At 59.9% G+C, this 20,932-nt stretch overlaps 2 protein-coding genes across 2 annotated transcripts; both read left to right on the forward strand.

The window, feature by feature from the left end:
- Positions 1-463: 463 nt before the first annotated feature.
- SLC5A5 (solute carrier family 5 member 5) lies at positions 464-7,093 on the forward strand (the record flags this gene model as incomplete). The annotated part of the gene is made up of 15 exons (XM_042794241.1): positions 464-719; positions 1,183-1,649; positions 1,759-1,824; positions 2,154-2,205; positions 2,330-2,397; positions 2,489-2,643; positions 2,760-2,900; positions 3,839-3,968; positions 4,142-4,230; positions 4,326-4,438; positions 5,153-5,223; positions 5,503-5,589; positions 5,894-6,099; positions 6,590-6,693; positions 6,799-7,093. Coding segments are annotated over 15 exons (2,238 nt in total), but the record flags the coding sequence as incomplete, so codon positions are not given.
- A 662-nt stretch (positions 7,094-7,755) lies between these two features.
- CCDC124 (coiled-coil domain containing 124) lies at positions 7,756-19,440 on the forward strand. The gene is made up of 5 exons (XM_042794644.1): positions 7,756-7,951; positions 9,274-9,436; positions 16,349-16,535; positions 16,914-17,028; positions 17,365-19,440. Exons 2-5 carry the CDS (start codon positions 9,278-9,280, stop codon positions 17,567-17,569), a joined length of 666 nt encoding a protein of 221 aa, XP_042650578.1. The 5' UTR covers positions 7,756-7,951; positions 9,274-9,277; the 3' UTR covers positions 17,570-19,440.
- Positions 19,441-20,932: the final 1,492 nt, after the last annotated feature.

Below are 20,932 nucleotides of genomic sequence, written 5' to 3' on the forward strand. Positions count from 1 at the left end.
CTGGAGCCAGACCCTGGGGACCAGCAACCCTCCTCCAACCCCACGGTGATGCCTCGGCAGGGACGGTGACCCTGGGGTGGCTCTGTCCCCACGTCAGGGCCAACCCCCGCTCCCAAGGCTCATCCCTGGGGTTCAGGGCAGGGTGGGGAGGAAATCACCGTGGGACAAAACCTGCCCAGGGGCTGGGCGAGACAAAGCACCGTTTGTGCCAGGGAATGAGGAAGCCGGACCAGCCCCACGCCCAGAGGCCACATATTCCCCACGGCCAGAGCCTTCCCGCCATCCCCACGCTCACAAAGGGTCAGCAGCCCCCCAGCTCACTGGGGTAGGGGCTGCCGTGCCGCCGCTCGGGGTGGCCCAGGGTTAAGCGGGGCTGGGGTTGTGCGGGAGGGAAGGGGTTATGGATGAGGCCCCCGCCGGCTCCATCCTCCCCGCCAAGGGTCCCTCCCCGACGCCTTGAACCTGCCTCCCGCCCTCGCCCGCCCCACGGGGCTGGAGGAGCTCGAGGCGCCGCCGGCCCCTCGCCACGGCCCCACTCGCCCCTCCGACGCCTCAACGCCCGCCGAGGACATCGCAGCAGCCTCCGCCGACCCGCCGGACCCCCCACATCCCCAGGGACCCCCCACCAGGCAGCCCCTTGCTCTCCTCCTTGCTGCCTCAGCACCGGGTGCTTGCTGGGCCGCGGGTAGCTGCCTGCAAACGAGCTGCTTTTTTTCTGGGTAAAGGTTTAGCTTTGGTTTGTTTTGTCCTTTGGGTTGGAGATAAATTCGGCTCCAGCAGCGGCTCTGCCCTTCCCTGTTTGTGCTGGTCGGGGCTGGGGGGGATCTCTCCCTCACGGCCGTGTCCTTCGGGTGCCGACGCTTCCCTGGAGCCACAGAGCCGGTGACCGATGTGCTCTGGAGCAGCCGGACCGGGTGCTGCTGCTTTCCTCTCCCTGCAGGATCCAAACCGGGAGGTATTTGGGGCAATTCCCTTGCTGAGTTCTGACTGTCCCTCTCAGAGCTCCGGGCTCTGTCCTTTGCAGCCAAACACCCTCCCGGCTGCTCGGCACAGACCTTCCCAGGGACGGGGATGGGACGGGATGGGACAGGGTGGCAGCCACGCTCTCTGCTCCGTGCTCGGTCCCGTCTGCTGTGCGTCGGATGTCGGGCAATAACTGCGCGGAGTTTTCTCCCCCTCTAGTTTCGTCACCCTCGGATGTGCCGGTGCCACCGTGCCCTGGCTTAGCCGTGCGTGCTGCGTCCCCGTCTGCTCACAGGTGCCCTGCAGCAGCCACGCTGGCCCCGCCGGGGAGCCTGGAGCTGTGGGTGCCGGAGCGGCTCACCTTCAGCCTCTGGGACTACGGGGTCTTCGGCCTCATGCTACTCATCTCCACCGGCATCGGGCTCTTCCACGGCCTCGCCAAAGGCGGCCAGAAAACCTCAGAGGATTTTTTCACGGGGGGACGACGGATGTCGGCGCTGCCCGTGGGGCTCTCGCTCTCGGCCAGCTTCATGTCGGCCATCCAGGTGCTGGGGGTGCCGGCAGAGGCGTACCGCTACGGAGCCAAATTCCTCTGGATGTGCCTGGCACAGCTGCTCAACACGCTGCTCACCGCTCAGTTCTTCCTCCCCATCTTCTACCGCCTGGGGCTCACCAGCACCTACGAGGTGGGCACGGGGAGGCATGGGGGGGGAGGATAAATCCTGCTGCGGAGCACCCCCCGGAGCACCCCGATGCTGGGCCAGCCCCGACGCGCTCCCTTGTCCTTGTCCCCAGTACCTGGAGCGGCGGTTCAGCAGGAGCGTCCGGCTGTGCGGGACCGTGCAGTACGTGGTGGCCACGGTGCGTGGCCACGGTGCCTGGGTGGGATGGGGACGGCGGGGACGTGGCACTCGGTGGGGGTTTGGATCCGGCTGTGCCGGTGCTGCCCTGAGCTCCCCCCCCGGGAAGCGTCCTCGTTCCCGTGCTCGTGTTTTCCGTGACTCAAAGCAAACAGCTCCCGGCGGGAGCCCTGTTTGGAATGAAAACCTCGGTGTTTTCCCAGCGCCATGCTTGGGCGGCACCGTCACGTTTCATCCTTGTCCCTGTGGGCGCAGGCGTCACCTTCCCGGCGCCCGCAGTGCCGGTGGGACGGGGTGCTGACCCCCCCCCCCCCCCTCTTTTTCCCACAGACGCTGTACACGGGGATCGTCATCTACGCCCCAGCCCTGATCCTCAACCAAGGTTCGGTGGGGAGGTGGGGGCTGCTCCCCAACGTGTCACAGCGTTGGGGACATCTCAGCCCTGTCCCACCCCCGGTGTCGTTTAGACCCTGGGCCTCTGCTCAGCACCTTCCCTTCCTCCTCAGTGACCGGGTTGGACATTTGGGCGTCCCTGCTCTCCACCGGCATCATCTGCACCTTCTACACCACCATAGTGCGTGTGGGAATGGGGGGGGGGGGGGGGGGGGAGTGCGGGGCGGTCCCCAGGGGTCCCTGGTGCTCACTCCCGGCTCCGTCTGGCGCAGGGCGGGATGAAGGCTGTCATCTGGACGGACGTCTTCCAGGTCTTCGTGATGCTCTCTGGCTTCATCGCCATCATCATCCGGGGGGTGCTGCTGGTGGGGGGTCCCGCCAGGGTGCTGGGCATCGCTGCCAACGGCTCCAGGGTGAACTTCGGCGAGTGAGTCCCTCCCACCCTGCTGCGCCTTGACCCCGCTCCCCCCCGTCCCGGGGGTGCTGGGGGGTCGGTGCTAGACCCAGCTCACCCCCCTCCCGGTGGCATGCCGGTGTGCCCAGCTTCAACCCGGACCCGCGGAGCCGGTACACGGTCTGGACCTTCCTGCTGGGCGGCACGCTGGTCTGGCTCTCCATGTACGGCGTCAACCAAGCCCAGGTCCAGCGCTACGTGGCCTGCAGGACCGAGAGGGAGGCCAGGATGTGAGTCCCGCGGGGATCCTCAGGATCCCACTCGGCGTGGGATGGCACACGGGCGAGGGGATGCTCTGGGAATGGAGGGGGGGAGGGGGGGGGTGGCTGCCTGTCCCCCTCCTGCAACCCAGTGCCTGCACCCCTGTGTGACCCCAGCACCCTTGCACTGACCCTGCAGGGCTTCTGCACCCCTGCACGGCCCCGCACAGATTCTGCATCCCTGCACAGCCCCTGCACAGATCCTGCGCCCCTGCACGGACCCTGCACAGCCTCTGCACCCCTGCATTGTCCCTCCATGCTTGCGTGGACCCTGAACTCTCGCACTGACCCCGCAACCCTGCATGGTCCTGGCACCCCTCCATGGACCTTGCACAGACCCTGCACGGACCCCTCAGGAAACCTGCACCCCTGCATGGCCCCTGCACCCCTGTATTGCCCCTGTCTGCTTGCATAGACCCTGTACTCTGCAACCCTGCACAAACTCTGCACCCCTGCACAGACCCTGCACCCCTACATTGCCCCTGCACACAAACTCTGCACCCCTACATTGCCCCTGCACGCTTGCATGGACCCTGCACCCCTGCACAGACCCTGCCGGGACCCTGTATCCTTTCACAGACGCTTGCACAGACCCTGTATCCTTGCACAGACCCTTGCATGGACCCTCTATCCTTGCACAGATCCTTGCATGTACCCTGCACCCCTGCATGGACTCTGTATCTTTGCACGGACCCTTGCATGAACCCTGTATCCTTGCACAGACCCTTGCACGTATCCTGCACCCCTGCACAGACCCTCTATCCTTGCACAGACCTTTGCACGGACCTTTGCACAGACCCTGCAACCCAGCACAGACCCTGCAGCCTTGCACGGACCTTGCACCCCTGCACCCCGCAGGGCACCCGCCGCCCTGCTCAGCCGGGCGTGCTCCCACCCTGTGCTTGCAGGGCGCTGCTGGTGAATCAAGTGGGGCTCTTCTGCATCGTCTCCAGCGCGGTGGCCTGTGGCCTTGTGATGTTTGCGCTCTACAAGGACTGCGACCCGCTTCTCGCTGGCTACATCTCGGCCCCCGACCAGGTACCAACCCCTGCGGCTCTGCTCTCTCCAGCACCAAATTGAGGGCAGTGAGGTGGAAGGGCGAGAGGGCGGGAGGGGTGGGAGCCCTGGGTGCCTGTCCCAGCCCTGCCGCGGGGGCCCCCAGGGTCCTGCCCCCCCCCCCCCCCCGCCGACACAGCCATGTCCCCCCACAGTACATGCCCTACTTGGTCCTTGACATCTTCGAGACGTCCCCGGGGGTGCCGGGGCTGTTCCTGGCCTGTGCCTACAGTGGGACCCTCAGGTGAGGCTGGGGCACCCCTCGCCCCAAGGGGACCCCCCCCCCCGCCCCCCCCGCAGGCTGCTGGGGCTGAGCATTGCCGCCTGCCCGCGCCACAGCACGGCCTCCACCAGCATCAACGCCATGGCAGCCGTCACCGTCGAGGACCTCGTCAAGCCCAGGATGCCCACGCTGTCACCGCGGAGGCTCACCCTTATCTCCAAGGGGCTGTGTGAGTGGGCACGGGAGCCGTGCCGTGCTGTGCCGTGCCATGCCTTGCTGTGTTATGCTATGCCATGCCGTGCCACGCCATGCCTTGCCGTGCCACGCTGCGCCATGCTAGCCCAGCCAGTGATGTACCGTACCATGCTATGCTGTGCCACACCGTGCCGTGCTGTGCCATGTTGTACCATGCCATGCTGTGCCATGACATGCCATGCTGTGCCATGCCATCCTGTGCCATGCCGTGACATGCTAGCCCAGCCAGTGATGTGCCATGCTGTGCCATCCCATGCCATGTTGTGCCGTTCCATCCCGTGCCATGCCGTGACATGCTAGCCCAGCCAATGATGTGCCGTGCCGTGCCATGCTGTGCCATGCCATGCCATGCCACGCCATGCCGTGCTCCCTCCATCCTGTGCTGCATGGCACTGTTCTGTGCCATGCCATGGTGCCCAGCATGGTGCCACTCTGTGCCGTGCCAAGCTACCTTGTCCTGTGCCATGCTGCACTGCACCGTGCCGTGCTATGCTGTGCCATGCTGTGCTGTACTGTGCTGTACTGTGCTGTGCTGTGATGTACTGTGCCGTGCTGCACTGCACCGTGCCCTGCTGTGCTACGCTGTGCCATGCCGTGTTGTGCGGTGCAATGCTGCACCGCACCATGCCGTGCTGTGCCACGCTGTGCCGTGCCGTGCCGTGCTGAACCTTCCCGGTCTCCCCCGCAGCGCTCATCTACGGCACCTCGTGCATCACGGTGGCAGCTCTGGCCTCGCTGCTGGGCGGCGGTGTGCTGCAGGTGAGCCGTGCCGTGCCGTGCCGCGCCACAAGACCCACCACGGGGTCAAGGTCACCCCGCTGCCCCCCCAGCCGTGCCCACCGGCTCTGCCCAGCCGAGTGGGACGCGGCCACACGCCGCTGGCTGCCAGAGAGCCCTCGAGCTGGCTGGGCTGCAGCGGCTGGGGGGGGTTTGGGGGAGAGCCAAGCCCCTTCCTCCCCCTCCTCCTCCTCCTCCGAGCCCCCCGAGCCAGGGCAGTGGGGCAGAACTCTCCCCCCTCCCCTCCCCCCCACTTTCCAGGGCTCCTTCACCGTCATGGGGGTGATCAGCGGCCCGCTGCTGGGGGCCTTTGTCCTGGGCATGTTCCTACCAATGTGCAGCACGGCCGTGAGTCCCGGGGGCGGGGGGGTTGGGGTTTTGGGCAGGTGGGGGGAAAGTTTCCAGGGGGTTGGGGTTTTTGAGGTGGGGAGGGTGTGTGTGTGTGTTTCCAGAGGGTTAGTGTTTTGGCAGGGGGTGTGTGTGTGTTTCCAGGGCACTGGGGTTTTTGAGGTGGGGAGTGTGTGTGTGTGTGTTTCCAGGGCGTTGGGGTTTTTGGGGTGTGGGGGGGTGGTGTGTCTTTCCAGGGGTCCCCCCACAGCCTGCCCCCCACCCCACCCCCTGGGGCTGTGCGGACCCCTCTCCTCCACCGCAGGGCGTGCTGGGGGGCCTGGGCACCGGCTTCGCCCTCTCCTTCTGGGTGGCGGTGGGGGGCACCCTGTACCCCCCCAGCGCGGCGGCCGCGGGGGTGCTGCCCACCTCCGGAGCCCTCTGCCCGCTCTACAACCGCAGTGCCGGCGCCAACCGCAGCATCCTGCTGGGACCCCTGCCCCCCCGCCACGACCCGCCGGCACCAGCACGGTGAGGGGGGGGCCGGCCCAGGGAGCGCGGGGGGCTTGCCGGGATGGCACACTGCTTTCCTTGTTCCTTGTGACGTCACACCATTTTCCTTGTGACGTCACACTGCTTTCCCTCTCTGCTGTTCTGTCACGCTGCTGTCCATGTTCCTCATGATGTCATTAGCGCTTCCTTTGTTCCTTGTGATGTCACACCATTTTCTTGTTCCTTGTGACATCACACCACTTTCCTTGTTCACTGTTATGTCACACTGCTGTCCTTGTTCCTTGTGACGTTACAGTATTTTCTTTGTTCCTTGTGACATCACACCACTTTCCCTCTTCGCTGTTATGTCGCACTGCTGTCCTTGTTCCTCGTGATGCCATTAACACTTCCTTTGTTCCTTGTGACATCACACCATTTTTCTTGTTCCTTGTGATGTCATGCCGCTTCCCCTGATCCCTGTGACGTCACGCCGCTGTCTCTGCGGGTCCCTGACCCCCTCCCCTCGCAGGCCAGCCATCCTGGGGGATTTCTACGCCATCTCCTACCTGTACTACGGGGCACTGGGGACCCTCACCACGGTGGCGGTGGGGGTCCTGCTCAGCTCCCTGCCAGGTGAGGCTGGGGACCGGGAAGGGGTGTGACGCAGCGTTGGGGGTGTCGTGTGTGTGTCCCCCCTCCATGACACGCGCCCCTGCCCCCCCCCCCCCCCTTTTCCAGCAGGGCTGACCAAGCGGACACGGCTGCCCCCAGGCGTGCTGTGGTGGGACATCACGAAGCAGACATCCTCGGTGGCCCCCACGGGTGTCAAGACCCCCGGGGAAGAGCCCCTGGGCAAGGGCGAAGCCCCCCAGGCACTGGTGGCGAGGCCGGAGAGGGAGGATGCCCCCCCCTGTATCCCCCCCAAGCCCCCCACTGCCACCGACCTCCTGCTGCAGGAGACCCACGTGTAGGGTGCTGGGGGGACACACACGTCCCTGTCCTGGGGTCCCCAATAAAGGAGGAGCCGTTGCCAGGGAGGAGCCTGTCCTGGGGGGGCCGCGGGGGGCGTGGGGGGGGTGGGGAGGGGGACAATGCACACATGGCTGCCCACTCCTCTTGGGGGGGGGGGGGGGGCAGTGTCAAAGTGGGGCAGGAGGAGGTGGGGGATAAGCCCCACCCAGCCAGGTGACAATGGGCCCCACCCTCTTAAACGCAGCTCCCCCCAGATGGCCAGAGGCCACGCCCTGCTAAGCCCCCGCCCCAAGTGACCGTCCACCCTACTAAGCCCCACCCCATCCCACAACAACGGGCCCCGCCCTGTTGAGCCACGCCCACTCATGGGCTCTGCCCTGCAGAGCCGCGCCCACCCAGCTAATAGCCCTGTTAAGCCACGCCCACCTAGATGACACGGGACCCCGCCCTGCTGAGCCACGCCCACTCAGATAACAATGGGCTCTGTCCTGATAAATCCACCAGGTGACAACAGGCCCCGCCCTGTTAAGCCACGCCCACTCAGAGGACAACGACTCACACCCTTTCAGTCCCCGCCCACCCAGGTGCAGCTGGCCCCGCCCACAGCCGCTGCCGGAGCCGCCAGCCCGGGGGCGCCGCCATCTTTGTGCCGGGCAGGGGCGGCGGCGGCAGCAGGCGGAGTCCGCGCTCCCCGCCGGCCTTCCCGCCGCGCTGCGGGCGCTTCCGTGGGCGGGAGCTTCCGCCGGGCCCGCCGCTCCCCGCCACCGCCGGTGGCACGGGCAAAGCCGCCCGTGCCCTCAGCAAAGATGGCGGCGGCGGGATGCGCGTCCCTCCGGCGCCGCCCGCCCCGCCCCTCCGGCGGTAGCGACCACCGGTGACGCGCAACGTGCGCGACGGCCGGGGCGGCGGCGGGGACCGGGTAGGAGCGGGCCCGGGCCCGGGCGGTGGGTTCAGGCCTCGGGCTCGGCCTGAGGGGAGGGAACGGGCCGGGGGGGCGGCGAGGAACGGGGGGGAGAGGGGAAGGGCTGGGGGGGAGCAGGGGGGAGGCCGGGGGTGGGATTTGAGGGGAGGGGGAAGGGTTGGGGAGGGGGGAGGCAGGCCCGGGCTTTGGGGGAGGTCAGGGGGCTGAGGGGAGAGGCCGGGGATTTGGGGAGGGGATGGAGGGGGGAAAACTGCCCCTTTCCTGAGCAAACGCGGAGGGGCAGCCGGGGGGGCGGGCCGTGCCGTGGGGAGGGGGGGGGGTCTGTAGCACCCCAAAATGATGTGGGATGCTGGGGACGCTGGCGTGGGGCAGGGCCCCGCTTGTCCTGCCCAGGGAAGGGGCTCGGCCTGGGCAGGGACCGGCAGGGCGGCTCGGGGCGGGCTGGCACCGGGTGCGGGGCTGGAGGAGCAGCCCCTGGGATGGGCGATGCATCCCGCGCGCATCATTGCCCCGAGGGGACCAGCCCAGGTCGTGCACTTCACGAAGGGTTTGAGCACGTTTTGGGGAGGAGAACGGGTTTAGTCCAGCCCAGGCTTTAAAAAGTTTGGGTCACGAGCAGATGGCCCTAAACAGCAGCTCTCCTCTGTTGTTTCTTGTTCAGCAAATAGTTTTCTGCCATTAGAAGTAAAGATTTAAGATCAAGAATGCAGTGGCTGCATGGGCAGCCTGTTAAGAAGGGCCTCTCATAGTGCCAAGTTAATTTTCTGGCTGGTTTTTAGGACTTTTCCTACCCTGACAATGTAGGGGTAATTAATATGGCACTTCTGCGTGGTCATTTACCCAAGTTAAACGGGGCCCCGGGGCTGTTTCTGTGCAGTCAGGGGGTGTGATACAGCACTTGTGCTGGTTCACCCTCCTCTGCTGGCAGCAGTGAATTCCCCTCGGAGCCTGTTGATGCATAATGAAAGCACTCAGCTTCCTTTTGAGTCAGCAGCAGACAGTGTTTTGTCTTGCAGGGCAGTGGTGCTTTTTACTTGGTACCAGGAACCCAGGAGCTTGATTTGTCGTGTGGTTGCAGCACAATAAATCGGCAGGAGGGACTGTCCCCTGCTGAGGATCTGGGGTGGAGTGAGCACAGTTCCTCCTGGCTGAGTTGGGAGATTGCTAGATCGGTTCTGCCTGGGATCTCGAAATAGTGCGAGGCAATAAGAACAGGGGGTTTTCATGGTGTGAACTCCAGCTGTTCCTGCTTCCCAGGTTGACAGTGAACCCGAGATCCTGGGCAGGAGAAGGATCTGAACCTCCTTTATTCTCCACAGAGTGATGCCCAAGAAGTTCCAGGGTGAAAATACCAAGTCGGCTGCTGCCCGTGCAAGGAAAGCTGAGGCAAAGGCAGCAGCCGATGCCAAGCGGCAGCAGGAGCTGGAAGATGCCTACTGGAAGGATGAAGACAAACACGTGATGAGGAAGGAACAAAGGAAGGTGAATGGCTAGTCAGGTACCAGGGGATCTGCTAGCTGGTCCTCTGCTAAGCCCGGGAGAGCCAGGCTTGCTCGGAAAGGGTTGTTTCTCCTCCTCTGTCCCCCAGCTGTAGCTGTCTCTCTGCACATTGTCCTGCAATTAGTTTCAGGCAAAAGAGCTGGAACTAGTGGCTTCTCTGGGAGCTAAAAGAAGCCGAGTGTGGGAGTAGGTGTAAGCTCTGATGTGTAATTCGGAAATCTGGTGGATCTTAGAGCTGACTTCCTGAGGGAGGCAGTAAAAGCTTTATTGTCAGAGTCATTTAAAATTGAATTAAGTAAAAGATCAGGAACTTTGCTGCAGAGCTTGATTTTTAACCAAGTAGTTCTTTAGGTTTTTTTTCTTCCTTTTCCTTTCTTAACTTTTCTTTCATTTTTGAGAAGGAAAAATAAATTAGCAGGGTTAAGGATTACAAAGGGGTTTTTTTCCTCCCTAACTTGGTGTGCCCTACATCAGGACACGTCCCTCAAAAGATCTCTCCAGGTTGTTCTTACCACCTTGCTCTGCCCTCAGTGTCTGTTTTCCTCAGTGCTCAATAAATAGAGCACTTCAGTGCTCGTTTCTGGGTTATTTGGTTTTTAACAGTGTCCTGCATCAGCATTAGACAAATCTGCCTTCCGGTTTTGTGGATTTTTTCCGGAAGCAGTTGGTGATAACTTAGCTGCCTCTTCCGAAATGATTTCTTCACCCTTGTGCTAAGCAGACAGGGCTTCTACTGATGACATAAATGGGATTTATGGGGTTACTGGGTTTGTGCTGCTCTGTGAATTTAGTGGTTACTGAACTTTGCGTGTTGGTACCCGAGCACACTGGCTGGGCAGGCAGGGAGCCAGCGCGCCCCTGTGACCTTGGTAGCTGTGTACATCTGTGTGAGTTCACCCCTAATATGTGTCTTGACGTTTGGAATTTGGAGTCCTGTGTGCTGTTCCCCCATGCAATCCTGTAATGCTGCCTAATTACTTCCTGGAACAAGGACTTATTACTGCTCTACTTAAGACTTGGCCAACAGTGACCTATTTGACTGGGCTTCCAAAACAGCCTCCTGCAGGCAAAGGGGCATGGGAGTCTGGAGAGGGGAGCCATGTCACGAGCTGGAATTGCTAACTGGAAAACCAGGGTTCATCCCAGAGCCTCAGACTGGGTTTGAGAGAAACCACTGAGGCAGTTTCAGCACCTCAGCCGTTCCCTCTCCCTGCATCATCATAGCTGTAGTTTCTAGGTCTGAATTTCACCCAAATGCTGTGTTTTAGTGCGTTCGCTTCCCACAAAGCCCCCCAGGGATGTGCAGCTCGCAGCAGCAAAAGTCTCTGCTCGGATGAGGAGCTGTCCTGCTAGCAAGGCTCCGAGTCTAACTGTACCTGAACAGGGGCTCTCCCTGCTGTGGGAGCCTCACGCAGGCACTGCCACAACCTAAGCAAACGCTGGGGCTTTGTTTAGGCGGATGAGTGGCCAACAGACAGGAACGAGTGGGTTGCTGGGGGAAAAGAAATCAGTGAAACCTTCCTCGGCGGCTTCTCCAGTGTCATCAGGCTGGAATATCCCTACAGAGAATGGAAGAAGCTGCCAGTGCCCCATCGCATCCCGTCAGGGAAGGAATGTGTGACTCAGATTGTAAATGACTTTCCATCCTTATCCTAGAGAAGGACAGAAACCAAACTGTTCACACAGGAGTCAAACTTCCCCGGAGAAGTAGCTGTTTCGCGGGTGGTGCTGGCATGGAAATAGCGCTGCTGGCCACGGCCATATGCTGCAGGAGGGACTCGTGTCGCTCTCAGCGGCAGCACCCGGAGGAGGGGATGGCAGTGTGTGTAGGAGGATGCTCTCAGCACCTCGCAGTCAGCGCTGAGCCGCTTTTTCCAGCTCTTCCCCAGCTCTCCGGGCGATGGCAGTAACACATTAACGGTGTTGCAGCGCACCCGTGCAGCACCTCTGAATTCCTGCACTGCCAGCAGGCAGGAGTGCCTGAAAGCCTCAGGGACGTGCCGAGACCAAACCCACGCACCCCTTTTAATCTCTTTCCCCCACAGACGACCACTGGAGCCTCAGTGAAATGAGGGTGCGGAGCTCTGTTGCTGTTCCAGGGTTCCGTGGCTCTGCATGGTGAGCTGGTGGCCTCGCTGGCGGGGCAGCGATGCACGTCAGCGTTAATACTTAAGCATAGTGGAGCTTAATGTTCAAAATGCGGTGCCTGCCGCCGTGAGATTCACTGTCACCAGACGACTGTCCTGTTGTTTGCTTTTGCTGCGTTCTGGGGTTTCTTTAAGCGCCATCACCCCCTGCTCTGAGAGCAACTGTCCTCTGCTAACAGAGGGTGACACTCGTTTGGTGGCTCTGTGATGCATAAAGGAACATCTGAGCTGATATCACCAGCCTGCGATGTGTGTATTCCTCCTCTGGCACTTCAAGTCACAGCTTGTTACCTTCCCTGGAGAGCTCTGGCTGGAAAGCACAAAATCTTCATCCTTCTGGATGCAAGACTCAGGGTTTTACCTAGGTAACTGCTTTTCTTTTAACGTTCGGGTGTTTTCATCCTTTCTGTCCCTTCCCACTCTTCCTACGCAAGGTTAGACTGCGGCTCAAAGCACAGCACTCCTCCTCAGCCTGATCACAGTGGGGTTTTCTCCGTGCAATTAGCTAAAGTGTGTCTGGTGGTGAAACAGCTACGGACGCACGTGTGTCCTGGGTGAAGCTGCGGGCAGGCTTGGAAGGGTGACAAACCATTAAATCTGCTGGAGCGTTACGGGAAGAAAGGACCAGAGGAGTATCTGTTGAGGACAGAGGTCTCGCAGCTGATGTCAGACCTGCTTCTCTCTGCCCACCTTGGGATTAGCTGCTGTGGGCACGCACGGGAAGATCTTGCTGGCTGGGACTGCTGCTGGAGCCTAGGTGTCTGCTGAGAGGATGCAGCCAAATTCCCAGTCTCCTTCCCAAACTCTCGCTGGGGCTGTCTGGCTGAGGGAGGCCAAGCCTTTCTCCCCATTCAGGCTGTATTTCGCCCGGGCTCTCTTTGTTGGGCGCCCGTATGCCAGGAAAACAATTCCTCCTTGCTCAGCAGCGGCTCAGAACCCCGTTGTGCCTTTCTCTCTGCCCAGCACATCACAGCATCAGCAGCCCCCATCCCGCAGAGGCCCCTCCCGCAGCTCTGCTCGGTGCCCTCGGCGGGAACGGTGAAGGGAGGGTGTGCGAGTGATGTGGGAATGAGGAGGCTTTTTGTACTTGTGCTGCGGGGCCTGGGGAAAGATTCAAGTTCAGTGCAGGGTGAATACTTGTGCTAGAAGGGTGCAGATGGTGCACGAGGGAGCCAGGACTCTCTTGGTGCGAGTTTTATGCTTTTTCTCGTTCCCGTTAGCCTCGGTCGCGGGGTGTGGGCTGGCAGGCTCGTGTACCGACAGGTCCCAGCTGCAGTGGTATCGCAGACAGGCGAGTGGTGACTTTCTCTCCCCCCCCCCCTCGCTTCTGATTCAGTGCAGAATTACTCAGCTGTGAGCACCAGCTCTTATTCAGATAAAATGCGAGACAGGTCAAATGACTGTTCTTCCTCCTTTGGAGGACGGCTGCGTGGTACCAGGTACGCAATACTGAAATCTGATGGTTTGAATGAGCAATGCAGGGGAGAGAGGTGTAGCAGAGAAACACTTGACAACACCAGGCTGGGCTTTAAACCCCAAACCCAACTTTTTCAGGCTCCTGTATCCCTTTGATGCTTGCTTTGACTGCCTGTGGGCGACGGAAGGGGCATGTTTGACCCCGTCTCAAAGCTCCGGTGTACCTCGGAGAGCCCAGCGAGCACTTAGACATACTCCAGGCTGGTTATGCCCCGCTTGCTTTCTGACTGCGTCATTTTTTTGCATCGCTTTGCCCTTCTGCCGTGCGAGAAGCGGCGTGTTTCGCCAGGCTGGCGGCACGCTCTCCAGCCCTCCTCGGGGCCTCATGCAAAGAGGTTGATTGGGAGCGCTGCTGCTTCAATTGACCGCTTCCTCTCAAAGCCATGTGCGTGGGACCTGGTTCTCCTCCTGTCTAGCAGGTGGGAAGCTGTTCTGAAAGCTAATTAATTGTTCCTTGCTCAGGCAGTTCTCTGCAAGGCTGGAAACCCGCGTTTTAAATCCCAGGTCCTTGGGAACAGAAGTGTCCGGTTAAAAACATCTCGCCCGCTGCTCCCCCCGGTGCCCTGCAGCGTGCAGCAATGTTGAGGGAGAACATTATTAATTTCCTTTCCAGTTTTCTAATAGCTTTGCGGTATGTTTCACTTAGACAAATCCAAGCGTCCCTTTCATCAGAACATTTAAGCTGATTCATAAAGATTCGTTTGGTTTGGCCCAACCTGAGAAAAGTCTTCAAAAATGACAGCTTCAGGCCCCTTGGGATGTGGGATTGGCTCAGAGCTGCTGCTTTTGAGCACCGTGGAAGGTGCAGAGCAGACCTGAACGTGACGGGCTGCTGGGGGAAACCTGAGCACATAGATTTTGCAGGTCTTGTGACAAATTAGTAGCAGTGCCAGCTTATTTACTTTCCGCAAATAGAAACTCAATTGTAAATGCCAGAGCAGGGAGTAGCTTACCCCAGCAGCTGGGGGAGAGGAGTAGCTGCAGGTCCCCTGCAGCACTCAGTACTGGAGGAAGGCTCTGCACCCCACTTGTGCCTCTGTTTTCCCCATTGTGAAGTGGATGTGTCCTCTCTGGAGAGTTTTGTTTGAAAGGAGCCAGCAGCAGCAGAGCATTATCCTTGAATTTCTGCTCTGTCAGATGTGTTGGTGTCCCAGCTGGGGCTGTGTGATGTGAGACAGGCTGCTGAGCTAGCTGACTTGGAGGACAGTTCCCTTTCTGTAATAAGCAGGGGTAAAAGATAATCTTCTCTAACTATAAATAACATTTCTGTTCTTAAATGTCTTGCTCCCTTCCCTTAGGTCATTAGTACTTGTGTATTCACTCCTTATCAGTCTCCTGAATTATTCAAACCACAGCCACGCCTGCAGCCTTGCTGAGGTGCTCACCATGCCAGCACCTTCTCTGTGGTACCTTCTTCAGTCACCCCAGAAGCTCAGAGTTGGGACGAGCAGCATGGGGACAGTTTCTTTGCACTAGCCTGTGTTCTAGGCACAATACCAGTACCCTGAATGCGCAGTGCTGCTTCTCTTGCATGTGCTTTACATCTAATTAAATGGCTTACTCTCCCTGACTGCTCAACCTTCAGTGATTTCTGTGGCCCTCCTGTTTTGGCACATTAATCTCTCCAGTTTGGGGGCTTCTCCTGCATTCTTCCTTAAAACTGCCTGCTGCGCAAGCAGAGGCCGGTGGTTGAGCTGGAGATCCCATTGAGCTGGAGCTATCCTGCACTCTGCTGAGTGAGGGTGGACAAAGCCCCTACGGCTGCTCTCGCCCAGGTATACCCCCTGAATGAGTTTTTAGGAGGTTAGGATTGTCTTCCCGCTCCTCTCGTGACACCTTTCCTGTTCCAAAAGTGGCCGAAATCCCTCGTAATCTGGGAGACAGAGTACATTTGTTTACTCAACCTTTACTAGAAGAGGGAGAGGCCTGACGGGAAAGCTGGTGTCTTAAATAAGGGAGTTTGCACTTTGAAATCATGCATGGTCCAGTTGCTGGGGCATTGTGTCTCAAGGCACTGGCACTAAGCACTTAATGACCAGGAAATTGAAGACTGCCAGTCGAAATAAAGGCTCCAGCCCTCTAATGGCGTTTTTCCCATCCTTGGCCCCAGCTGCTTGGAGTGGGGTGATGAGCCTTCCCTTTCCTTCCCAGCCAGGTTGAAAGGCCTGCTCCTTGCTGGGGGAAGCAGCAGCTGCTCGAGGGTGTGTTTTGATTCAGCGTTTGTGGGCTCTGATTCTGTGTTTTGGTGAGTTTTTCTTTAAACTCTTGAGCTGTGGAGTGATTTACAGGTTTTTTAACAGAGTCTCAAACCCCAGCCTTGCTTACCATCTCTGAAGTGGGCCCTACCCCAACACGAGTAATTCTGCTCCTACTACTCAAGCACCGATGAAGACAGCGGGTTGGATTTCTGCTGGGGTGGTTTTGCAGTGCAGCTGCCTTTGAGTAAACCCGTTCCATTAACGCTCGATCAGGTTGTTGTGCCATCCCTGTGAATAATGGATGAGAGCCATAATTAAGTGTCCATGTAACTAACCTAAATGTGAAATGCTTTGCAGCATGTGACGCTGCCCCAAAGAGATGTTCTCTTGTTGTTTCTTTCTTTTTGCCAGATCTTATAGGCTTGGGGAGAGGAGGAAAAAAACTCGAAGCCAAAGTGGTGAAAGCTCTTAAGGGCCTGTTGCATGGTCTTGTCACCCTCTTCCCTGGGCCTTGGAGGGCAAAGTGGCTCTTAAACTCCTGGAGCATTTTAGAATTACCACAAGAGCCGCATTGCTTGTTGGATTCGGTCTAATCCCCTGTCCCAGCTCTTAGGAAGAGCGTGAGCCAGGCCTGAGGACGCATTCAGCCTCTTGACTGGCTTGTCTCAAACAACTGCTGAACTTTCAACCTCGAACCACTTATTAAAATTAAAGTGGAAAACTTAATCTGATTGTCAGCAGGCCCTGGCTGGTACCTCCTGCTCCTTCTCAACAGCAGGGTTGTGTTTCGCAGTACTGACATCAGGGGAAGCCAGCATGTGGTTGCAGATGGGGCAGGGACAGGGGAATTATTATTCTGACAGGACAGGACAGGCCCTCGCTGTCTTGCTGGAGGTCGGGGGGAACGAGCCGCCGTCCTCTCTGATAAGGTGAAGTCAGTGCTGCCTTAGCTACAGAAGTGAGGTGCCCGCTCCTGTTCAAGTGGGGTTCCCTGCTCCTGTAAGGGATAATTTGATCCCTGTGCCACTCGAAGGCGTAAGGGTAAAGGTGACCTCGTCCTTTCATCCTTCCAGGAAGAGAGGGAGAAGCGGCGGCTGGAGCAGCTGGAGCGCAAGAAGGAGCTGCAGCGCCTGCTGGAGGAGGAAGACTCGAAGCTGAAAGGGAAGTCGCCCAAGCAGGTCACTCCGGGCAAAGTCACCAGGGCCCAGATCGAGGAGACGATCAGAAAAGACCAGCAGCAGAAGGAGAATGCAGATACAGGTTTGGTGGTACCACAGAAAGGCCCTGACAGCCGCAGGGGGCTGGGGAGCGGGAAGGGAGGGCTGTTCCTTTTTCACCCACTGTCGCTGAAGGACAGGGTGTTTGGAAGGCAAGAGCTGCCTGCAGCTACTCTGTGCCTCGTGCTTTGCTGTGTCTGTGACTAACACCCAAATGGGGGAAGAAGAAACCTCCTGTCACCGTGAGGTGGAGAAACAGAGCTGCAGAGCAGCCACTCTTCTCTTCCAGGACTGGGACCTAACTCTGGCTGAGTTTCCGCAGCACTTTCTTTAGACTGCTTTGGAAAACCCTCTTCTGAGGGTTTTGTGCAGGCTGGACTTGCCATTAACGGCTCTCCCTTTCCCCCCCCTCCCTGTGCAGTGGAGAAGGAGAAGACTCACTTGGAGGTCCCCTTGGAGGAGAACATCAACAGAAGGGTACTGGAGGAAGGATCAGTGGAGGCCAGGACGATTGAAGATGCCATTGCTGTCCTCAGGTACGTGGCCATATCATAGCAGTGCTCTCCTCTGAAGGTGTTGCTTTCCTTACAAGAAATTCTTGCAGATACTCCCTCCCCCAGAACTGCCTTCTTTTTCTGCTTTGACTGTGACTTTCTATCTTGACAGCAAGAGCAGGACACGTCCCCTGCCCTGTTGTTCTGTGAAGAGTATTTGAAGTGGGTAGGGGAAGTATCACGGGGTTTTCTGCTTTATCACCCAAGTTATTCTTTATGCACTTGGTTGTGCTGGCAGGGGACCAGAGAGGAGCAAGAGGCTGGTGCCTGCGGGGGGGTGTCTCTGACGTGTGTCTCCTCTGAATTCCCTCCCGGCAGCGTTGCCAATGATCTGGACCGTCACCCTGAGCGCCGGATGAAAGCTGCCTTCACAGCTTTTGAAGAGGTCAATCTGCCACGCCTGAAGCAAGAGAACCCCAACATGCGCCTGTCCCAGCTCAAGCAGCTCCTCAAGAAGGAGTGGATGAAGTCTCCAGAAAACCCCATGAACCAGCGGCACAAAGCTTACAACAGCCAAAAGTAGAACTAGAGCTGATCATCCTTCCCTGGACAGTGGGCTGGAGCCCCAGGCCTCTGCTCTGATAAAAACAGGAGACACCAGGAACCTCCTCTCCTTTTGTTTCTCTTCCCCACCCCCACTTTCTGTCTTTCTCTGTTCTTGGATTTAAGATAAGCACGAGGTCACAGCTCACCTGGGGACCCTGCAGTGTCCTGCTGTCTTCACTGACAGCCTGTGCCCCCCCCAACATGCTCACCCCTCCACAGGCAGCTGGTGCAGCGCGACCTGGATGGACTAACACTACCTTCCCACTTCCGAATTTGGTTGTTATTACAAAAAAAAGCTACTAACTCGCCTCCAGACCTTCAGCATGGGCAGCGCTTGCGAGGTGCAGTGTGGGGACCCCCCCCACACCCGCCCCGTGCTGTCTAGCACCACGCATTAACCCGCTCACAGCCTGGACCTCAGCCTAACTGCATTCATCCCTGCCTCTACAGTGGCTGCGCCGCACCCTCGTGCTCTGCGGGGTGAATTTTTGCAACTGTCACGAGGAAGGCACCCGCCCTCTCTTGCTCATGTCATCCTTGGTGCTGGGATGGCCCCGAAGAGATTCCAAACTGGGATTGCTGTTGGCCCAGCCTGCTGCCCGCCACCTCCCTCCTCTTGATCTCTCCCAGCGCTGCGTTAGGTGGGGAGGAGGAACCGCAACGGGAGCAGAAGCTCTGTCAGCATGGTGGTGTGAGGAAGAGAGAAAATAACCTTCCGTCTTCAAGGAGGAATGGGAGAGATAACACAGCACAGCGTGGTTCCTGCCTTGTCCACGCAGGATGCTGGTGCCAGACTTCTCTGTGTGACTTCCCTGCTGGCCTTGCCCAGACCCTCACGCACTGCTGGTGGGACAGGAGGGTTCCAGGAGGGGCTGCAACCCCGCACCACCCAAGAACTGCCCCGAAAAGGGATCCTGCTGCTTCTCCCATCGCTCTCTTCCCTCTCTTGTTCCCAGGCTCGGTCGAGAAAATGCCCTGTGGGCCTGTGGAAGGGAATGTGGGACTGTCAGCTCAGCAGCTTCTCCCGCTGCCGGGCTGAGGGCACCGTCCCAGCCGTGCCGCCTCGGCTCCCCTTCGGCCAGAGCCCCCTGGTCTCTCCACTGGTCACAGCAAAAAGAAATCGGTGAGCTCCCTTGGGAGGGCCGGGGCAGGGCTGGAGAGGCTCAGCCCCTCGCCTCGAGCAGGCACTGGCTTTTCCTCTCTTCCCTCTCCCCTTTCACATCCCCTCTGGTCTCCTTTGGGAGTGAAATTCCTTCCCCCAAGGTCTAAACCCTTGACCAGGCAGCAGCTCCACTGCCGTTGGTGCTTACCTGTGGGTATAACCGGGGTTGCCAAACTGAGACAAAAACTCGTGGCTGTCTCAGCGTCCTGCTGGGATTTCTTCTGATTTTTTTTTTTTTACAAATGGGGTTCAGCCCCAGGTGGGTAACGGGCAGCGGGGTGGCCTCTGCCCCTGCACAGGATCTGCAAGGAGGCGGGGAGGGTTGCAGGAGTCTGCAGGGCTGCAGAAGCATTTGCACTTTGGTGGGGAAGGGGGGTTGAGGAGATGATGCTGAAGCTGAGGGGCTGTGCCCGTTTTGGGGCTCTCCCCGGCCCTCTCTGTGCCCATTTTGGGGCTCTCCCCGGCCCTCTCTGTGCCCATTTTGGGGCTTTCCCCGGCCCTCTCTGCACCCCACTTGCAGAACCAGGCTAAAGGAGCGGGGCTGGCCCCTGAGAACGTGTGTGTGTGTGTCCCCTCTGCACCCTCAAGCCCAGCTGGTAAAGACAGGGAGGAATGCACCTGGTGTCTCCCCTTTCTGTGAGAAGTTTGTTGTGTTTGAACCCAATTAATTAAAAATTAAAACCCCCCGTCCCCTGCTTGCTTGTTGAGGGAATAAAGGCTGAGGGGTGGAGGGCTCTGTTTTCCTGGCTTGTTCTGGGAGGGGAGGGTTGTTCCCTGAAATCCTGTAGAAAATCCTGCTGGAGTTTGTTTTGTGGTTCCTGCCTGCTTTGGGGAGGGGAGGGCCGCCCCCCCCCCCCCCCCCCCCCCCAGCAAGTTGTGGGGTGTGTGTGTCTCAGCCACGGCGGTGGAGGAGGCTGCAACGGCCGCACTGGTGAAGTCCGCGTGAGTGTTCCCCACCCTGAGCTGAGCTGACCCCCCCACACACACCTCTTTGTGCCCCCCCCCTCCGTGGGGACGGGGGGTGCCCCCATCCCTGCCTTCACCTGCTTTTCCCCCCCCCCCAAGCCCTCCAGCGCAGAGGCCTTCAGCTCCTGCACAGCCCTGGCTTTGTGCAGCAGAGCCCACCCTCCTCCTCCTCCTCCTCCTCAGCACTGCGGCAGTGCCGTGGTGTCCCCCCGGGGGGAGGGGGGGGAATATTCAGGCAGTGATTTCAAGGGGGGGGGGGGGGGGGCTGGGGGGATCCAGCCAGCTTGGGGGGGGCAGCTGTGGCTTGCAGGCCCCCCCACCTGCCTCCTGAGGTCCTGGAGGCTGAGCACCTCATATCAACCCCAGGGGTAGGGACACACACACATATCCCCCCCCCTCATGATGTCGGTGACCCCCCCCCACTACACTCAATGTGGTGGAAGGGGCTAAGGGGGGGTGGCGGTGTGTCATGCGTCTGTCCGTGTCCCGTTTCCCCCCCCCCAGTTCGGGGAAGGGATCCCCTATTACAAGGGAGAGGATATTGGGGGAACCCAGTGCAGGGTGGGGCTTCTCCAGTTGCAAAGAAGGGATTAATGGGGGGAATCCCTGAGGGGGGGGGGGAGGGACGGGATTCCCCCCCCCAGTGCAAGGGCGGGGTTAATAGGGGACACCCCCCCCCCCCGTGGCAAGGGAGGGACACCCCAACCCCCCCATTCCAAGGGCGGGATGTGGGGGAATCCCGCGGTTCGGGAAGGGATCCCCAGGGCACGGAAGGGGTTAATGGGGGAACACCCTCCCCTGCACTGGGGCGGGGGGGGGGGGTGGGTGGGTGTCCGTGTGTCCCCCTCAGCGAAGGGGTTACCGGGGTGTGGGGAGGGGGGGTCCCCGCCGCGGGGGGGGGCGGTGGAGAAGGGTGGGGAGATTCCCCGCCCTGCCCCCCCCACGGGGATTCCCCCTCCTTTTCCATTCCCCACTCCCCCCCCCGGGGCGGGAGAGTGGGGGAAGAAATTGGGGGGGGGGGGGGGGGGCGACGCTGCTATGGCAACGGGCTGCTCCTCTGCGAGGGGGGCGGGGGAACCCGCGGTGGGGGGGCGGTCACGCGGCCGCGGGATCCTCGCGCAGCCGCGCAGGGCATCCCCACCCTCCCCTCCGTGGGGACCCCCCCCCCTCCGCGCAGCCCCCTCCCCCCGCACCACGCAGCCCCCTCCCCGT

This window comes from Tyto alba, unplaced genomic scaffold (genome assembly GCF_018691265.1).
Source record: "Tyto alba isolate M040663 unplaced genomic scaffold, T.alba_DEE_v4.0 Super-Scaffold_20000042, whole genome shotgun sequence".
Classification (NCBI taxonomy): Eukaryota; Metazoa; Chordata; class Aves; order Strigiformes; family Tytonidae; genus Tyto; species Tyto alba.

Bases quoted from the DNA above. Each gene is read 5' to 3' on its own strand.
- CCDC124 (XM_042794644.1), top strand. From the start codon at position 9,278: ATGCCCAAGAAGTTCCAGGGTGAAAATACCAAGTCGGCTGCTGCCCGT. The intron at 9,437-16,348 runs GTGAATGGCTAG...TCATCCTTCCAG, and splicing joins TGAGGAAGGAACAAAGGAAG to GAAGAGAGGGAGAAGCGGCG. The intron at 16,536-16,913 runs GTTTGGTGGTAC...CTCCCTGTGCAG, and splicing joins GAAGGAGAATGCAGATACAG to TGGAGAAGGAGAAGACTCAC.